Below are 19,253 nucleotides of genomic sequence, written 5' to 3'. Positions count from 1 at the left end.
CTATGTTAACACACCAAATTCAATTCAATTTTGCAGGATCGGTGTGGGACTAGTGTGTGTGCAGACTGGTGGGTGTGTCGGTTTCATGCTGGGGATTGGTGCCTTCTTTTGTTCTTCCGTTTGTCCCTTTGCATGTCGGCTTGAGGTTTCTGTGCAGTTGTTAGCCGGGACTTTATGGATGCATCAGAGCTGATGCATTAAACATTTGGTGCCCTCCTTTCTTAGCTTGATGTGCCACATAAGTTCTTGTTTGAACCCATTGAACCCAGTGTGCTGTCTGTTTGTTTATATGTTAACTTAATCAGTGGAGTTTATTTGGAAGACTCTGGGTTGTTTCATTATGCATGTACAGTAAGCATGCTCGAAGTTTTATAAATGTCATAATTCAAATTGCAGAAAAGCTATGCTAACTGGCAGCAGCTTTCCAGTATGCATGTCTTAAGAGCTGGGCAGATACAGTATTGGTTTAGATTTTGGCTATGATAATGTTGTAACTGAGCTCAAATATTGTGTTTTTCCTGGTCAGTAAGGTTCTATCAGTTTATTATTTAATTTATTTTGTGTTTCCTAACTTCTTATACTTTTTTAACTAGGTGAAATGATCAACTTTTACACCATAGCCACATAACTACTGGGTGATTCCTGACTGTAAATATATGAATGTATCACCCAACCCTAGATGTACCGCACATATTACAAACACAACACAACAATAGGAGCACAAGGTGGGTTTTTATCCAATCCAAAATTTGAGAAATTCTGCAAAACCATAAATTGTAAATTGATGCATGTTACCATTATTGCAAATATTGGGGATGGTTTGTCAAGAGGAACAGCGGGTGGGAATCCAGGTGCGTTTAAATCGAACAAGCATTCAAAAGAGCAATCGAACCTCAAATGATGAAACACGATTTCTGTTTGTTTCACGTGAGGAACTTTACAGTCTCATTAACGTTCCACACAGATCCGATGTTTTTGTCCACTGAAACTTGTTTGGGTCACATGCTTCGAACTGGGTTCGTGTCCAGTTTGCATCTTGCTTTTCTCGATTCCACAACTTTTCCACCTCAGCCCTGTGTAACAACCTTTGTGGAATATTTCAATATTTTTAGTAAAATTTCCACTCAAGCGCATGAAGACAGGTGGAAGGAAACCTACCTACAGAATCGACATCTTTTTAACTTTGCTGCATGACTGTAGATAAGGTCATGACCCTTCTTACTCGGCTGTTATCTTTATATATGTCAGTTAAGGTTAATGAGACAGCTCAGTTCAACCCTATAACTACACAGGCTGATGTTGGACGATTGTGCAAAAACCCATTTTATGCTCCAGGTCTTTTTTTAACCATTCAGTGCCAGCTAGTATTCGTCTTTATAGACTGTCTACAATATCATCATGGCAGCTATGGTATGGTTATGGTTAGGGAAAGGCTGTTTTTATGACAAATAAACTATGATTGATATAAGTTAGGAAACTCAAACACTTTGGGTAAGGGTTAGTTGACACTCAAGTTGTCATCATAAAAAAATAATGTTTCAATATTAAATATGCAGCTCTGCATCTCAATTAATCTTCTATCACATCCTCCTCTTCCTCTTTTCATGATCTCCCCCTTTTCTTTTGAAATGTGCCTTTGACTTCCCCTTCTCTGTCATCTCCCTCCTTCTCTCGGCTGCTTCTGTCCATGGCCTCACCTTTCCTGCCTCCTCTCCTCCTTGTTGGGCTGCTACTGCAGACTGACGTTCTTTCTCATCACCTCCAGAGGAACCTTATTTACCTGGACAGCCAGGTGAGAACCTCTCAGCCAACACATGGATTCATGTCGGTCTCTGGCTACTTCTCTTCCTGTCTTGATTTCATTTGACTTATCTTTGCCCTTTCACCACTTCAACAAAATACTTACTAATCTTTAGGCTACCACAAGTGAAACATGCAGAGTGCAATTAGCCTGTTAGAGCATGCAGTAGGTAATTCCCAGTTAAGGAGCACCTACGTACTAACCAATGAAAGCAAGTGCTGTCTAGATGGAATACCCATCACAGCCTTTATAAATACACACTGCTTGACACTTTAATTGTATGTGCCCAAGAGCAACAGCACTTAACCTTGGACACTCTAGATCAGAACAGCTCCAACAACAAACTTAGCGAAGTGCAGGGAGGTAAATGTGACATTTTAGTTTCAATGGAGTCTTTATAGGGAGCAAAGATAAGAGAAAATAACAGCAGGAATTTAATTTCCAATATGATTTAATACGTCTGTGGTGTATTTGCTCCACCTGCTTCTGTCACTAATGTAAGAAATAATATGGATTTTCCCACTGCAATCTCATTAAGACTGTGTTGCAGAATGCTCCGCATGCCAGGCTAATTGGAAGAAAAACATGAGCAGTTGACAGTTCACAGAGGCATTGCCCGATCATGGCAGGCATTTAAATGGGCTGTTTATTTCTGGCCTGTAGGTTGCAGCTCGCCTTCCCACAGTTCTTGCATTATTGAATATGACTGCTTGGCTCTGAAAAGGTCATGTGCTTTGGGGAGAGAACTGCCTTGGACAGGATATGTAGGAGTGAGAAACTAGGAGTTTGGAAGCTAACTGGAAACATTGTTTTTAGATGGGTCTGCTGGAGTTATTCAGTTATTATTATTCGTCTTTGAATGACAAATTTCTATCCTCTGTCATTTATCTTGTTTCGTGTTCATTTAACATAACAGAGCAATATATTCGTAATTTTAGCCTATTTACTTTAAAACACATATACTACATATGTTAAACCTTTTTGTGATAGGGGTAGTTTCTCCCTCAGTAGACATTGGTCAGTAGGTCTTTCATTTAAAATCATGTCTGTATGCTTAATCACTCACCTTGGAGGGATTTAGTTATTATTATTGGTCTTATTTTTGTAGCTCTGGACATCGCTTCACTCTGTTATAATAACAGTATTGTCACAAACAGATTAATTATCTCCTTGTATGGGGGTAAACACGCACACCAAGCACTTCATATGTTGGTTTTAGGCCCTCGTACAAATAAAGAAGGTACAGTAGGTCAAGGTTGAACCAGAATCCGATCTGTACACTCTAAACAGTTTGGATAGGATTTTACAGTTCACCTTCACTGACTAACTAATCTGTTTACAACGTGTATGTAAGAGTGTCTGAGTGTCCTGCCCCATTTGACCTATTTTTATTGATACTTTACTGAATTACTTGTCAGTGAATAATAATTGTGTCGGGACAGATGGTGCGGATGGCCAGACGCCACAAAATATAACTCGAGTTACAATAATAAACTTAGTTTCTCCTAGACTGGATTGATATTTGACATTGCCTAGTAATGCAGTTAAAGGTGATGTTGTTGTTTTTGGGAATGTCTAAAATGCACACCCATACCAATAAAAAGTTACTTTAAATAAGAAAGTTAGACTTAGCTAATAACAAGTCTCAGATGTTCAAACTCTTTTGACTTATTCAATCCAATGGAAATGGAAAACTTACCTGAAACCAACATATATTTATTTAAAAGTAGGGACCTGAGGGAGCTGAGGACAGTTCTATGGCAAAAAAGCAAGACCCTACACATTCAGACCAAAGATAATTGTGTTTTGCTCACACAAAAGCATTAGGATCAATGGACATCTCTAGTGCTTAATGTACTTGATTCATTTAAACCAATGTCAAATCTCTGAAATGTTCAACCCTTATTAGGTATTTGTGAGAAGTTGATCGTATTCGCGACAGCAGAACACAGACGTGTTATTACACCACTGTATCTCCTGTTTCTCCATGGTGCTCCAATAGACGAAGGAGAATGAGCCCCTAATCTTCATGATTCATACTATGATCGAGAACTCGGCACCGAGGCCACAACTCTACCAGCAAGTAAGGTGTTCGGCAGGCTCTGGCTTGGAACAGTTTCAGCAGTCCACTTGGGTTTGGACGAATCGTATATTTTACTGTTGTTGGGTCAAAAGCTCACGGCAATCATGCAATTTTTAGTTTAATCATTTTTTAAGTTGTATTCATCAAAACAAAACAAAAGAAATTTGGCTCAACAACAAAAACATTTCAGTGGACTTTGATTGGAGAGTTCAATCTTAAATAAAAACAACTAATGTGCATAATGTAAACATACAGCTAACGTTAACTCCATGTAGCTTGGGATTTGATTTCCCAAAATGGAAATCTCTGTTTATACTAAACAAACTCTTTAATTTTAAGTTGACTGAACTGAAACCGACTCAAAGCAGACCTTTGCCCTGGTAGTCCAGTGGTTGTGTATCCACGTCCCCCCCTTCACCATCAACCTCTTGTTTTACCACTTTGGATGCAGTCAGTCCCTCCATCAGCCAGCTGTTACTCAGTGATCCTTCCCAGATGTCATTACAGCATTATATAAAGTGTATATAAAGTTGTTTTGGGTTCCAGCACATCTCATTTCATTACTTTCTGTTTGATGCTGTTAGAACAGACCTGAAACGAGCATGGCTTACGGTGTAATTCTACATAGTTATGGAATTCTCCTCTCTCCATCTGTCTTCATTGTTGGGTTACACTTTGGAAATGCTTACACTGCTTGTCTTCAAGTTCATTTTTCCACATATTTGTGTTTTATGTGGCTCTGCATAAAATAGTGCTCCATTTTTGTAGTACGTAAGGTATTATTAAAGGGATAGTTCTAGGTTTCACTTTCCTTTTGAGAGCGAGACAAGCAGATTGATATCTAGAAGGCAGATTATGAATCAGGATGTGGTTAACCTAGAAGCGTGGAAAAGATTGGAAGCAGGGGGAAACGGCGATCCAAAGTTTGAAATGATTCCTGCCAACACATCTGAGGCTCACTAACTGACATGTTGTATCGCATTTGTTTAATTTGTACATAAACAGAAAGGTAAAAACAATTGTTTGTGTGTTTAGAGTGAGTTACACTTTGGAACTATTCATCCACAAAATGAATTTTCTCACACTCATCCGGAGTTGACAGCAGGGTGCTCCAGACGTCCCTCTCCCCAGCAATGTTTTCCAACTCCTCCTGTGGGACACCAAGGCATTCGCAGGCCAGATGGGATATCTAATCCCACCAGTGAGGCCTGCGTCTACCTTGAGGTTTTCTACCAGATGGATGTGCCCAGAGAAACCTCCAAAGGAAGGCACACAAGAGGATCCTAATCAGATGCCCAAACCACCTCAAGTCCTTTGACGCAAAGGAGCAGCAGCTTTTTTCCAAGTTAATTTTGGCTACTTATATCCGTCATGTCATTCTTTCTCTCACAACCTAAAGTTGATGACCATAGATGATGGTAAATCAAATGCTTTGCCTTCTGGCTAAACTCCGTCGTTACTTCAAGGATCCGGTACGATTTCTGTGATACTGCTGACGCCGCACAACTTCATCTGTCCTTTTCCTACTCAACTTTCCAGTCAAGGCCCAAAGAAACTTAAACTCTTCATACTCAGTGAACAGATTAAACAAACGATACAACATGTTAAAGGTCCAGTGTGTAGGAGACAAACCTGGGAGACAAACAGAGCTGACAAACTGGGATTGGGAGCACAGAGACTAAATACACAAGAAAGGATAGTTGGACACAGGTGAAAGAAATGAGGGTGGGGCAGGAAGTAGAACATCCAACAGACACACAAGGTCTGATATATCAAAATAAAACAGGAAATTATTTTTAATAAATCAGTCCAAAGAGTTCCATAAAGGTGACAGTAAATTCCTTCTTGGTCTCCAGGGATCTATTCTAAGAAAACCATGGAGGACTTTGGTTGGATTTATCTCTTGGTTTGAAAACCAAAGGTTGTTATTCTCTCGTAAATGGTCCAACTGTAAAAACACAATGTAGAAATTATATTCTATTCATACAGCACTGATTTCACAGGCTGAACTGAAATAAGCATAAAGATCCCTTCCGGGAATATTTGAAGATATACAAAATACTTGAATAATACAATTTGCCGGATATGTTGTTTTCCATTAAAGAAAGTCCAATTACCTGGTTTGCAATTGATGATTGACATCAGCACTACCTCCTTCTTTAAACAAATCCGGAATACACAACTTAAGTTGTAAGTTTAATTTTGAGTACTGGATAGAAGATCCTACATCGCTGAAAGATAATTCTTTCCACATCAAATGTGTGTGCGACCCTTAAGATGGACCAGGTTTGGTTGTGATGTCACAAATCCAGCTTGCAAGTAAGTGTCTGAACTCAGACTTTCAGCAAGCACTGAAAATGACTCCCCCTCCAATAGCTGTTGATGTCAAACTCTGAAGATAATGCTGATGAACGTATCCCATGTCGAGATTTGATTCATATACAGAGTATGGTTGTGTGGGGCTTAGTTTTACTTGTATTAGTGTGCATCTGTGCTCTCTGGCTACATCTCTCTCTGACTTTATCTTCATTATAATATTCAGCAACTGCATCCCTGGTAACACCTGGGTAAACAGCTTCAAGGGAAATTAAACAGGATTAGTGAATATGCACCGAGCGCTCATCCCTTCATCCCCTCGCTCACCGCCTCTGGAATGAGCAGCAGGAGGCAAATTATGAAGATTTCTTTACTCACTCTGCGGCATTTGTGGAAAAAAATGACTTGTAATCCAACAAAGCTCTATTTATATCACACCTTTAATTGAATTCTTGCACTTCCAGAAAGACAGCACATTAGTCATCCCTTTGGTTAACACAGACTAGAGACAACATTAAGTTTCGTAACGAAGATGTCAGGTCATTCTTCTCCCCCAAATTGCATGAAACAGCATTCTGAGTAGAGAACTCTTCATTGCCGGGGCTCGCTGCTCTCCATCCTAACTGATGTGTTGTTGTCGCCCCCTGCTGCCTGTCTCTGACCCTGCCGCCTCGTTTCAGGTCACCCCAGACGACTATAAGGACAGCTCCTTCAGCCAGCGCCCAGAGGAGGCCGACGTAGACGTAAGCCAAGCACAGCCTTCAGTCAGAAACCTTTAAACTTCACATACACTTTAGTTCATGTGTGTGTGTGTGTGTGTGTGTGTTTGTGTGTGTGTGTTAGACCAAGCTGAGCAGGCTGTGTGAGCAGGACAAGGCGTTGAGGATGCAGGAGGAGAAAGTGCAGCAGTTGCACAGAGAGAAGGTACAGCGGTCTGCGTGTGTATCAATGCTTTTAAGTATCCATAAAAGAAATCATTACATTTTAAAGTGAAAATGTGTCAGGTTCTGGTGAGTCTCCAGCAAAAGAAGTAAATGTCCTCTGAAGTCATGGATATTGTGTGTTTGTGTGTGTGTGTGTGTGTGTGTGTGTGTGTGCGTGTGGATGCATGTGTTTGTGTGACAGCACACTCTGGAGACGGCCCTGCTGTCAGCCAGTCAGGAGCTGAGTGAACAGAGCGGCTCCAGTGCTGCAGCCACACAGAGCCTGGTCCAGCAGAGGGACGTGCTGCAGAACGGCCTCCTGAGCACCTGCAGAGAGCTGTCCAGAGTCAGCTCTGTAAGTACAACTCAATACACTCTCTCTCACACATGCACGCACCATTGCAGGACAAGTTGAATAGGTCCGGTAATCAGGTTGAACTAACAAACAGTGCTTCTCAGAGGGGTGCAATGCTTGTGGAGACCACTGCTACTGGAAGTGTCACAAGATATATTTGGGATCTATTGTTACCTCCGCCACAGAGGTTATGTTTTCAGTTTTGTCTGTTTGTTGGTTGGTTGGTTGTATTTTCGTAAGCATGATTATGCAAAAACTAGAGGATGGATTACCATGAAACCTGGTGGAAGGATGCAGCATGTTTTTTTATATTTTCATTGATTTCTCAGAGAATAATTCATGGATCTTGATTAAAAAATGTGACATGTTTAGGGGACTGGTGTTTGTCGCTGTGTGTATTTTGTTGTGGATCCAAATAAAAATCTGGATCCAGGGAATTTAAATGTGGTTTCATAAAGGGACTGTTGGGTCTTGGCAGAGTTACACACTTTTCATAGAGCTTCACAGTGGCAAACTATTTTTTCTCCGCAAGGTCTTTTAAAAGGCCACTTCACCCAAAGTATTAAAATAAAGTGAATAACATCGAAATTAAATCTAGTTGTATCTGATAATGTAGGACGTTTGATTCAATTTGAGACACCAGCCTCTTCACCAATTCAATGCAGGGGAATGTAATTAGGTTTGTGGGCACAAGATTTAAAAATGACATTGAGAAAATGCATCAGTCCACCTTCACAGAACACACTGTGTAGATTTACTGGAGGAACCCCCCTTTGACAACCGTGGACAGTGTGGTCTGTGAAAAGGACACTACTCCTTCCCAATCCCCCAGCCTCATTGCTCAAGGAATCCCCCTCAGTCCAACCCCTGTGACTAACTGCCAAAAGATAAGAGAGAGAGACAGTAGTGAGAGGGAGGAGAGGGGGAGAGAGGAGAGAGAGATAGTGGGGAGAGAGGGGAGAGGGGGAGAGAGAGGAGAGAGAGATAGTGGGGAAAGAGAGGAGAGGGGGAGAGAGGAGAGAGAGATAGTGGGGAGAGAGAGGAGAGAGAGACCAGGAACACTTGTGCACCATCAGGTTTCAGCTTAGACTAATTATAATGAAAACAATAAGAGTGTAAAGATGTTATTAATGACAGCAGCAACAATTTTCCAGGGAAGACTTGTGACAGAAATAAGTCTGTAAGAAATGAGTCCTCCATTAACACATTTCTTTTATCTCTGGAACAGTGTGTTGAAAACCTGTAGATATACATCCAAGACATCCAAATGATTTGAAATAGTGTAAATACTGTTCTTTGAGAAGTAGAAATGTAGGCATATACACCCATACACACTCTTGTGACCCTGTTGTTGGCTGGTGCCCTGGTTTCAGGAGTTGGAACGCTCCTGGAGGGATTATGACAGGCTGGAGATGGATGTCACTCAGGCTAAGTCCAACCTGCTAGAGCAGCTGGAGGCCCTAGGCAGCCCACAGGTAATATACGCACACACACAGTCACACACTTTCTAGAGTGAAGAAGGTTTTAACAGTGTGTGTGTGTGTGTGGGTGTGTCCTCAGACAGAGCCTCCAAGCCAGCGGCACATCCAGATCCAGAAGGAGCTGTGGAGGATCCAGGACGTGATGGAGGCTCTGGCCAAAAACAAACCACAGCGGTGCACAGACAACAGTGAGTCTGGAATCACACGTAAATAAGTCACAATCAAGGATTCATTTCTGATGGCTGGGTCACCCTTCCCTTCCAAACATGAAAGAGAACCTGTGGTAGCCTTCAGTTGACATAAAACCCAAGGAGGTAGTTTGTCCAGTTTGGGCTACTGTAAAAAAACATGGCAGCCTCCCTAGAGAGGACCCACTCCTGATATAAATATAAAGTATTTAGATATAAAGGCCCATTCTAGGGTAACAAAAGAACAATTTGTACAATCAAAACAATTGCTCACTAGTGAAAACATCAATGGGATTATTTTATATTCAATTTCTGCCAAATGATCCCTTTCAACTTAATCTTACACAATAGATCTTTAACACTACGGCTCTCTACCCCAAATGATGAGGTATCCAGTCTGTAACTGTGGCAAGAGAAAGAAATATTTCCATCGTGCTAATGAAATGAAATTGCCTCTCTGAAGTACATTTCTGATTCACCTTTGTGTTACTTTAATTTGGATTTAAAAATGTCTTTAAGATGTAAAAGGAAAAACATGACTACAAATGCTGTTTCCCACAATGCTCACGTTCCTTTTTCTCTTTCCTCCATTTGCTGTGTATTCAACAGATTTCCCTGGCTCCAAACCTCTGTCCAGTCTCCAGAAGAATGAAGTAAGGCACCGTCCCAGCCCATTCTACTGTCCACATTACGCCACACTCGCTTTCAGCTGATTCACATTCGGTTTAGCCTCAGGCTCTAATAATATGCATCTTTAAAATGTTTGAATGAAGAGTGATTTTGTGCTTTTGATTTTACCGTAATATCAAAAGGGATGAAAGTACCTGGGCTCATTATGAAGCTCATGACCACAGGATTGAAGTGTTTCAAATGATTTCCTTCATACTGGTTTCATTTTAATTCAGTGTACTATAATAATCCACTTGCTGACTCTTGAACCTTGCTTGAGGTAGCTAATTCATCACAATGACCTTTTTCAGTCATGTAGTTGTGAGCCAGCAATGATTAGAATAACCCTTGTGGGTGCGTTCATGATTTCTCCAACATTCAATCTCTAGAGTGACCTGTTTTTGAAGAAAAAAACGAACGTATAACTTTTGTCTTGGGTTAGACACTCAGGGTCTGTTCAGGTTGAACCCAAATTGAGTTTTATTCACATAGATTTGCCTTTATTCCGGCTGATCTGTTTTCAGGGGTCCATGGAGCTGCTGGGGCCCCATTTTTTTTGTTCTTGTTATTCTGGCTTCTCGACTGCTCGTAACTACTACTACCGGTGTTGAAACAAGCAGTTTTACATTTTCACAATTGTCTTGAAAACAGCTTGGCCCAGAGTCAAAATTCTTTCATGTTTTATTCTTTCAATCTCTCTCTGTATCTCTGCTCCAGTGGCTTAAAAATATAAAAATTTAAAGGGTGAGCAAAAGTGACCTTCATCCAATTCATACATCATTTACAGATAATGCTGACACAAAGTTTTCAAGGGAATTTGGATATGTCAGTCTGATTTGAAATGATATGTTACAGCCATCCACACACAAGAATAATAAATGAGTTCCCCTCAACTCTACAGGGCACTTTAGCATCCCTCAGCTCGTTGTTTTGGTTTTATGGCTCACACCAATTTGATAAAAAAAATGTCTCCAGTAGGAGTGAGATGTTGTTGTCAGTAAAAAAAAAGCTCTGATATACCCAGAGAACCAAACGTGCTCAGCACTTTTAACAGACAGGGATACTGTATATCTCAGGAGTTGGTGCAGACCAAAACGGAGCTAAAAGGAGAGCAGATTTCAGGGATATATTCATGAGGTGACCAGAAACTACTCCGAATGAAAGTGAACATTCCTTCATGTCTGATGGATGTGGATTGTAAACTGTTAATTAGCATGTTCACCAAATTACAAGGAATATGTAACTTCTGAGTTTTCAGCTGCACTGCCCCCTAGCGGCCAACGTTTTCATCACACCGTCAGAGTGTACTTGAATTCACTTGGATGAGCTTTAAGACTGTTCAAGTAGATCCTGCTTGCAAGTAAAATCCATTAATACCATATTATTTCCTTGGAATGAGACCTGTTATGTTGACTGTCAACAGACAGTGATGCTGCTGCCACTCAGTCCTCCCAAGGAGGGCAACAGTGTGCCCCCCCGCCCGCCCCTTCCCCAGTACTACGACTCATCAGAGCGCCCCTAACGTGCCCCCCACCACGCCCACACCAGCGGGCGCCTGCCCAGCCACACAGCCCGGCCCGAGGACCGCAAGGCCGGCTCTAGGAACGGAGCGCACAGCGTAAGGACCGTTCATGCCCCCATGCCCTCCCATGTGTGCTCCCCTCCGTCACATCTGTGGTTCGCTGTCACCGCCATCCAGCCCTCTGCCTCTGGACTCTCTGTTTCAGAAGGTCCTCTGTGCTTTACAACCATTTTTATATGAATTGTCATCATTCTCATACCTGAGCTCCATCCTAAAGACTGAATTAACATACAGGGACTCACTCCTCACCAAGTGCCATTTTGAGTAAATGTAACTAATTCCCCTCCTTTTTCCCCCCTTGGATCCATGCTCCATCCAGCCTCCACTGTCTCCACTCACCCACACAGTCCCATTCAGCCCTGCTCTACTCCATGGATTTATTAATTGAATTTCACCTTTGTGAAGGGGATGTTTTATTGAGTGGGTTTTTTGCTTTGAGTGTTTCCTGTATCTACACACAAAGAGCTTCAGTACTTCACGGAACCTGAAAACTCAGATTCTGAGATTTAGTTTGGTGCCATGAGGCATTTACTGCAAGCTCACAGTGATTTTCATGCTCTTAACAAAGACAAGGTCAAATCTCCTCTTGTCTGTGTAACTTTTTCTCTCTTTAAGTCTTGGACAGTAGAGAATTGTAGCAGAACTCAGAACCCACGGGCTGAAAATAGAGATTTAGAAATTTATATATTATTTATTATATTTATTATTTTTTCCATGAACTTTTACTGTGAAAATGTTTGCTTCATTCTTGATCATGAAAATAGGACTTTTTACTTCAAACAATACAACTTCTCCTTGAAAAAGGTTTATTCTCATAATATTATAAGTACAAAATCAGGGACTTTTTCTCAGAATACCTGAACATAGTTTTAGAAGTATCAAAAACATTTTCTTGAACATTCTAAGTTTATCTAAATATGAAAAATCTAACTGTTTGCCCTCACAGTGATCTGTGTTCCAAATTGCCAAACAAGTTTCTTGTGAGGATCTGGAGTTTAAATGTGTTGAATAAGAAACTTCCACTTTCTCAGCTGACATTTGGGAGATATAAGAATTGAACCCATCAACTGCAATAAGAAATGTGTTAAGTCAACAAAGCTGAGTGTCACTCTTTAGTTTGTTTCAGAATGTTTTTTAGTTTAGCGAAGAACAACTAAAAAAACATGCATCAATCTCTCCCCCCTGCCACAGCAAGCGCCAGACTATCGTCTGTATAAGAGTGAACCTGAGCTGACAACAGTCAAAGAGGAAGTGGACGAGGCCAACGGTGAGGACAAGGACAAGACGGAGACCTCTGCAGAGAGTAAAGACTCTGGAGCCTCAAAGGTGCCCCCCTGTTTTTTGGAAAACTACAACTTGTTTAAAACAGTTTAATGTCCGTAACTGTCTGACAACTGACATGTGGTGCATCTCTTGTGAAATGGAGCACGGTTAAATGTTCTGCCACAGCATGAGCAATTAGCCTGACTGCAGTGTTTGTTTGCTAATGTGTAAGTGACAGCATTCCATGATGTCTCTCCAACAGTGCCCCCCTACCCGGTGGGCATTGTCCCTCCCAGGACCAAATCTCCCATGAACCCTCCTGAGTCGTCCACCATCGCCTCCTACGTCACCTTGAGGAAGACCAAGAAGCCAGAGGCCAGATCAGTAAGAGATGCAAAAGCCATGAAATGACTCAGTTTTGATTTGCAGATGTGATGAAACAGACCAGAGGATTGTTTTGTTGACTCTTTGTGCCGGTGAACGTTCCTTTGAGTCAGAGCTCTTTAGTTTCCCCTGTTCCCTTCAGCCTTTTTTTTTCCCGTGTCACAGGATCTGATGTGACTGTGGCTCACCCACACTGCACCTGCACCTGCCCTGCACCACCAAACTTCACACATGAGACACACATGCTGAATGTAAACTTTCACCCAAAATGTTAAATACTCACATTTTTGCCAAGTGAAGTTCAGGCAGCTACAAAAATCCTCCTCTTGGATAGCGTGCATTTCAATATCCAATAACTATTTATTGAGATACAGTTGCTGTCACTAATGCTGGAAAATCAAAAAACATAAACCTACAGTTTAATGCAAGGAGCAAAATAATTCAATTTTATTTTATTTTATTTGTACAGCCTTAAATCATAACGTAAATTATCTCAAGGCACTTCACATAGTGAGGTTGAGACCTTACACAGTTATAGTAAAACCATGCACTTCTGACAACGAACCAGCGGAATGTAAGCGTGTGGGTGTGCTCCCGTGCAGGACCGTCCCAGGAGTGCAGCGGATCAGCCGGGTTATGGGGATCGAGAGGTGGGCCGAGCGAGGATGAGTGTGGAGGAGCAGCTGGAGAGGATGAGGAGAAACCAGGAGGCCTCGACGCTCCGAGAGAAGAAGAGGGAAACCCCATCCCGCTCACCCTCTTTCAGCAAAGACAACCCTTTTGCTACCCAGCAGGTACATGCACACACACACATAAACTGTAGCATGTGTCTCTAATCTTATTGGCTGCAAAAGTTTGTGCATCACTTGGCTATCATATGTTTATCAATTATTTTTGTATCTGTATTAGCTTCAGGTCAAGTCAATAGACCTATTGGATTCAGAGATAACTGGGAAAATGCATTTTTGAACTATTGACAGGGCATCGTTAACTGACCTCATCGTGACTTTTTCATGACGTCACATATCGTATGAAATCAAAGGATGGGGAATAGTTTTCAGATCAATACAAGCTTTAGAATGTCTCTCTATTATTTATAGAGACAGGAGATATTTTGGAAAACATTTTTCAGATAATCGTTTCGGTTGACCTTGACGTCGACCTTAAACCAATCAGCTCCAAAGGTTAATTATGTTTAGATACTGTCACACACACACACACACAGATGGTGTCAAAACAATATCCTGCTTGTGCGAGCGACACTGGTTAGAAGGTTAATTAATTCATTTAATTCAAGTGTGTATATGTGTGTGTGTGTGTTCGCAGAGCCGTGCCCAGGCAGAGGGAGCCTGTGCAGACCCTGTGGAGCTGGAGGCAGCCCTGCAGCAGCTGAAGGTGGCCGCTGAGGCTGCTGGGACTCACACAGACAGCGCTCCGACGGCACCACAGCTTCACAGGGTTTGTTGTCACGTTTTTTTTATATCACAGCCACATCCAGTAAGCTGTTATCTTCAACATCTACTGGCAACCAACTGCGGGCAGCATCACATTACAATTTCAAAATCAATGTCAAATTTCAAAAAGTCTAAAACGTCGACAAAAGAAAGTGCAAATTAACATGTTTTGACTGTCGTGCGATCAGGGGACCAGTTCGTGACAGGATTCTGTTTCCATATGCAGGAGGTGCAGCAAGCAGAGGAGGTGAAAAATGACAAATGTGAGGAGCTACAGCAGAGCAGGACTGTGACCCTGCACAGTGGGAAGGAGCAGCAGGCTGAGACCAACAGCATGGACAATGAGGTACTGTGGAGATGGACTGCACAGCCACTGTGGACATGCAGTGTGGCTTTCTTATAATTCAATCATTTGACTTAAAAATGTAGCTTTCCCTCATAATACAAAATAAAAATGACTCAACACGCCATGAAAATATTATACAGGATAAGTTTGTTACCAGCGATCCCATGATAAGACCCAATACCCTGTCTCAGCTCCACACCTACTGTCTCCTGCAGAGGACATAAATCTTTCACTCATACATAGTTCACTTTTTGAAATGGCCCAGTAGTTGAGCTGGTCACAAACATCACTTACAGATGAAGAAACACTGCATTTGTTTGGAACTATTTCATCTACGGATTAATCCCCATTTGGATGGTGGGGAGTATTTGGTCCAGCAGGACAGTGTGTGCAGGACGGACTGAAAACAAACTACAATGTCCCGCGGTCCATAATTAAAGTATGAACAAGCTAATGAACAGTCAGTTGAAGTAAAATACATGGTAACTATCAGTGTGGAAGTCCGCAACAGTAGCAATTAGTGAAGTGGTAAAGTTCCCGCCGTCACTCGGAGGCTGCAGACAGAGGAGAATCCAATTAACCGTTCACAGCTTTCCCTGTTAAACTCACCGTCTGTAATCCCAGATCTGTGTGTCGTACCACAGCTAATCAGCCACAGTGGCTGTAGCATCTCTGAGTGTAATGTGGGGCAAGAACAGGGGATTTGTAGGAAACCAGAGGAAGACAGGTTGGCTTTAAGGGGTTTATCTCCCGGATTTAGCCCGGATTGGTAGCTGGGTCTGGACTGCTCTCCTGTGTGAAGCTACCCTGGAGCTCCATTTGTTCATTCAATCATTTAGTGCTTTCTTAATTTTCTTCTGTTTTGTTTTGAATCAGCGTTCGATTCTGATTTAATGAGCCATTCGCAGTTTCACTGTACCGGCCGTGTGTACTTAGACTTGCATGGCTTAATCTTTGAGACAAGCATATGCTACTGGCAGGATCAACCAGGTAGCCCTCTCTGCGCTGAGACCACAGTGAACCCACTGTGATCGCGCTCTGGGGGTCAGTGCGGGGGAGCCACCCTGCTCATTTATTTCTTAAATGGGTTTATTTTCTTCTTTCTTTAATGGTTCAATTATCTACTAGTTTGTCCCCTAGTTATCACATATCACATAAATGCTAATGGTCTGTATGTATATAGCTCAAAGCACTTTACAGTACAGTTTTGCGATCCACCTATTCACACATTGTCATACAGTACAACTATGAGCAGCATTTTTTCTGTTAGAGGCATTTTGGAGTTCAGTATCTCGGCATGCGTAGTATCCCCTGGTCAGAGGGCGACCCGCTGTCACCCCTGAGCCACAGCCCCAAATAAATATGTTTGCATACTGTATTTGACCTTTTTCCAATATCCATATCTATTTCTCTGGAGTGATCCTTATTTCTTTATTTATTTCATATCATAACAGCACAAAATGAAAGACTTGCTGACACAAAGATACAAATCACTGCATGTAACAACACTGAGAGCACATCTGCAAGCACAACTCACTTTACTGTTTGAAAACATTACCTTATGTTGCTTTCTATAAATTAACTAACCTTTAAGAACTGAAATTAGCTCCTTTTTACCAATAATGCAACTATACACTGGTGCAAAACTGCTAAATCCTCTATTTTCAAATTCCAATGTGCATACTTGCCTGCGTGTGCGCTTGATGTTAGGAGTAAGGTGTGAACTGATCTTGGGTTGAGGTTCAATGTGAAGGTTTAGTGACCTCTAGTGATAAAATTTCAGATTGCAACATCCTGACTACTCCTTCACCCAACCTCCATTTCCAAGGGTGTATTACCCACGGTGGCCTTCAGGTGATGAAAATGTGAAAGGTCCTCTCGAGAGCCAATGTTTTGTTTGTTCTGGGCTACTGTGGAAACATGGTGGTGTATATGGGGTTTTGCTTTAAGGCTAGGCTGTCCATCATCAATGGAATTCAATGCTATGTCCTAAAACAGGGTATGTGTGTGTGTGTGTTTCAGCTGTGTGAAAGTCAGAGGGTGGTGATTCTGGACCTGGGCACAGAACCTCAGCATGTGGAGATAGTAAACCTCGAGCCTTTTGAGGATGATGAAAGCAAGAAGCAAGATCTGACGAGCTCACCTACAAACACCACCACGGAAAACAGGTGTGTGTGTGTGTGTGTGTGTATGAGCTAGTATTGACCCCTCCCCCTGGAGAATGTCAGGATATTATATGGAGATCAGGGCATGTCTGAAATCAGCTTGAGTGATTTTTTTCCCAGACATTTTAGGACAGAGGAAAATTCCCATTCAAAGGGCAGACCCTTTCTGGTGATTGCACAAACCCTCTGTCAGTCGGAGATTGAAGGTATCTTTTCCACCAAGAAAAGCCTTCAGTGCTGTCGTTTGCCCATCTTTCACTGAGGAAACACTCTCCAGTTGATATAGCCTACTTATAACCGATAAGATTCTGATGTAGTATTTCTTCATATAATAATCTGCTTCTGCAGCCTCCACACCCCTGAGCCTGAAATGGCCAGTCCAGAGCCCAAAGACGAGGAGGGGAACCTGACGCCACAAACCACCAGAGAGCAGAAGCTGGACCGGAGCCTAGACTCGTACAACCAGCTCACAGCCGACAACAAGAAACACAACAACAACAACATGCTGGCCTGTAAGTGAACTCTCCCTCAATCACTGCTCCCAATGTGACCTTCACAGTAAAAGCATCTGCTCATTCTGACCACATTTCAAATACACCCACAGATTTCATGATTCAAATCCCTTTTCCACACTAAAATCTCGTATGTGCACTCAAAAATCTTTGGATATTTGAGGATATATTTTTATCTGATAAAAAGCTTTGCAGTTAGATCCATGTTGTCAATCAATCTGTTCAGAAGGAGGAAACCAGACTCCATAACCAGCTAAATCAGGAATCGCACAAAGAACCTTCCTTCTGACAATATTCTGGTATATTAAGACCAAAAGTGGCTCCTGGGTAGATGGTGCACGGGGCAGGATAGAGACATCATGAACACAACCACTGAGGCCACTGGCAGGGTAAAGTCTGTTAATTGTCTGGTTTGTTTTTCTTCACACATAAAGCTCCTCCGGGTTAGATCTAGAAAAGTTCAGGGTTACTCTACATGTGGTAAAGCAATGTGACTCACTACACCCTCAGGCAACATCCACACAATCCATCCATGCTTTATCTTTTCCACTCATCCTTAAAGGGTCGTTGGACCAATGAAAAGATGGAACCGTTACTGACAGTAGTGTTAAGTGTTACCAATGCTGTGCATCCACCACGGCTGATGACTGACTGATAAGAACCAATCAGGAAGAGGGCGTCTGTGTCTGAAAACCCAAAGTTTTTCAACTAGAACGAGGCCAGCAGCATTTCCAAAAAGTGATTAAATTGAAATGTAGTATTTTAAGTTGGACAAATCTATTTCAGCAGGTACGTGTGTGTGTGTGTGTGTGTGTGTGTGTGTGTGTGTGTGTGTGTGTGTATGTGTGTGTTAGCTAGTATTGACAATGGTGTCAGAAGGGTAAAACTAGAAAAACAGTTTTAGTTTAACATATCACATCACATGTGTGTGAAGTTTAGTTAAGACAAATAAGACTGTGAATAGAACACGTAGTTTTTACTTAAACACTCTTTATGTTTGTCTTGGCTGTGTGAATGGAATTTTATGTTAAAATGTGCAAATAATGGATTATCCTATTAGAAATGTGCTAATTCACATACATTTCCAGAACTGAAAGCTGGAGATTGAATAAAGCCAGGTTCAAAACTGTGGTTTCATTGGGTTGACGTATTACAGAAGCTGGATCTGTCTTTTACTTTTATGCTGTCAACAGCCATTAAAGATAAATTAAGAAACCATGTTGAAAGAAAACATGTTGCAAAATAGCCGAAGATCTGAAAACAGGCCAGTGTGTGAAAAAAACAATGTTTTTGCCCGTAATGTGTCATACTTAGGTATTTTTATTCACAGTCTAAAATTCCCACTGCATTTACTCACACACATCACTGTGGAATGAGGAGCCTGAATTAAATGAATGGAACCCATGACCTGCAAGCCAAGCAGACAGCACACTCTAGTGGACTAATAACAAACTGCAAGGTTTTGAAATGGAAACAGGGAGCAAACGTTGAATGTTTCAACCTTTTGGAAAACAATATTTTCTTTCTTTTCCAGAACTCGCAGGGATTATTTATACCACTGGGAATTCTGTCCATTAAATACACAGTAACAGCCAGCAGACTAAAAGCCATAGCAAAGACTGGAAGCAGGGAAAAACCGCCAGGACTACTGCATCCAAACAATATCCATCTAACATCACCTCTTCAATTAGCTGATTATCTTTATATCTATGTCTTATTTACAAATGTGCT

General features: G+C 41.7%; 1 protein-coding gene across 3 annotated transcripts in view; it reads left to right on the top strand.

The window, feature by feature from the left end:
* The window catches only part of LOC118101626 (pleckstrin homology domain-containing family A member 5-like), a 197,056-nt gene that overhangs the window by 175,178 nt on the left and 2,625 nt on the right, over window positions 1–19,253 (top strand). For 2 of the 3 annotated variants that reach the window (XM_047338557.1, XM_047338558.1), the window contains 15 exons: window positions 1,739–1,792; window positions 3,804–3,884; window positions 6,881–6,943; window positions 7,044–7,124; window positions 7,326–7,478; window positions 8,852–8,953; window positions 9,039–9,147; window positions 9,757–9,800; window positions 12,590–12,723; window positions 12,922–13,045; window positions 13,648–13,839; window positions 14,372–14,503; window positions 14,726–14,845; window positions 16,868–17,013; window positions 17,359–17,522. In XM_047338557.1, the coding sequence (XP_047194513.1) occupies window positions 1,739–1,792; window positions 3,804–3,884; window positions 6,881–6,943; window positions 7,044–7,124; window positions 7,326–7,478; window positions 8,852–8,953; window positions 9,039–9,147; window positions 9,757–9,800; window positions 12,590–12,723; window positions 12,922–13,045; window positions 13,648–13,839; window positions 14,372–14,503; window positions 14,726–14,845; window positions 16,868–17,013; window positions 17,359–17,522 (1,699 nt within the window). Of the gene's footprint in view, window positions 1–1,738; window positions 1,793–3,803; window positions 3,885–6,880; window positions 6,944–7,043; window positions 7,125–7,325; window positions 7,479–8,851; window positions 8,954–9,038; window positions 9,148–9,756; window positions 9,801–11,239; window positions 11,435–12,589; window positions 12,724–12,921; window positions 13,046–13,647; window positions 13,840–14,371; window positions 14,504–14,725; window positions 14,846–16,867; window positions 17,014–17,358; window positions 17,523–19,253 lie in introns of those variants that run through there. The other variant, XR_007032336.1, reaches the window with a different exon arrangement.

The sequence above is a fragment of the Hippoglossus stenolepis genome, chromosome 22 (genome assembly GCF_022539355.2).
Source record: "Hippoglossus stenolepis isolate QCI-W04-F060 chromosome 22, HSTE1.2, whole genome shotgun sequence".
NCBI lineage: Eukaryota > Metazoa > Chordata > Actinopteri > Pleuronectiformes > Pleuronectidae > Hippoglossus > Hippoglossus stenolepis.
Note: the sequence above shows the minus strand (reverse complement) of the source record. Positions and strands in the feature narration are given on the sequence as shown.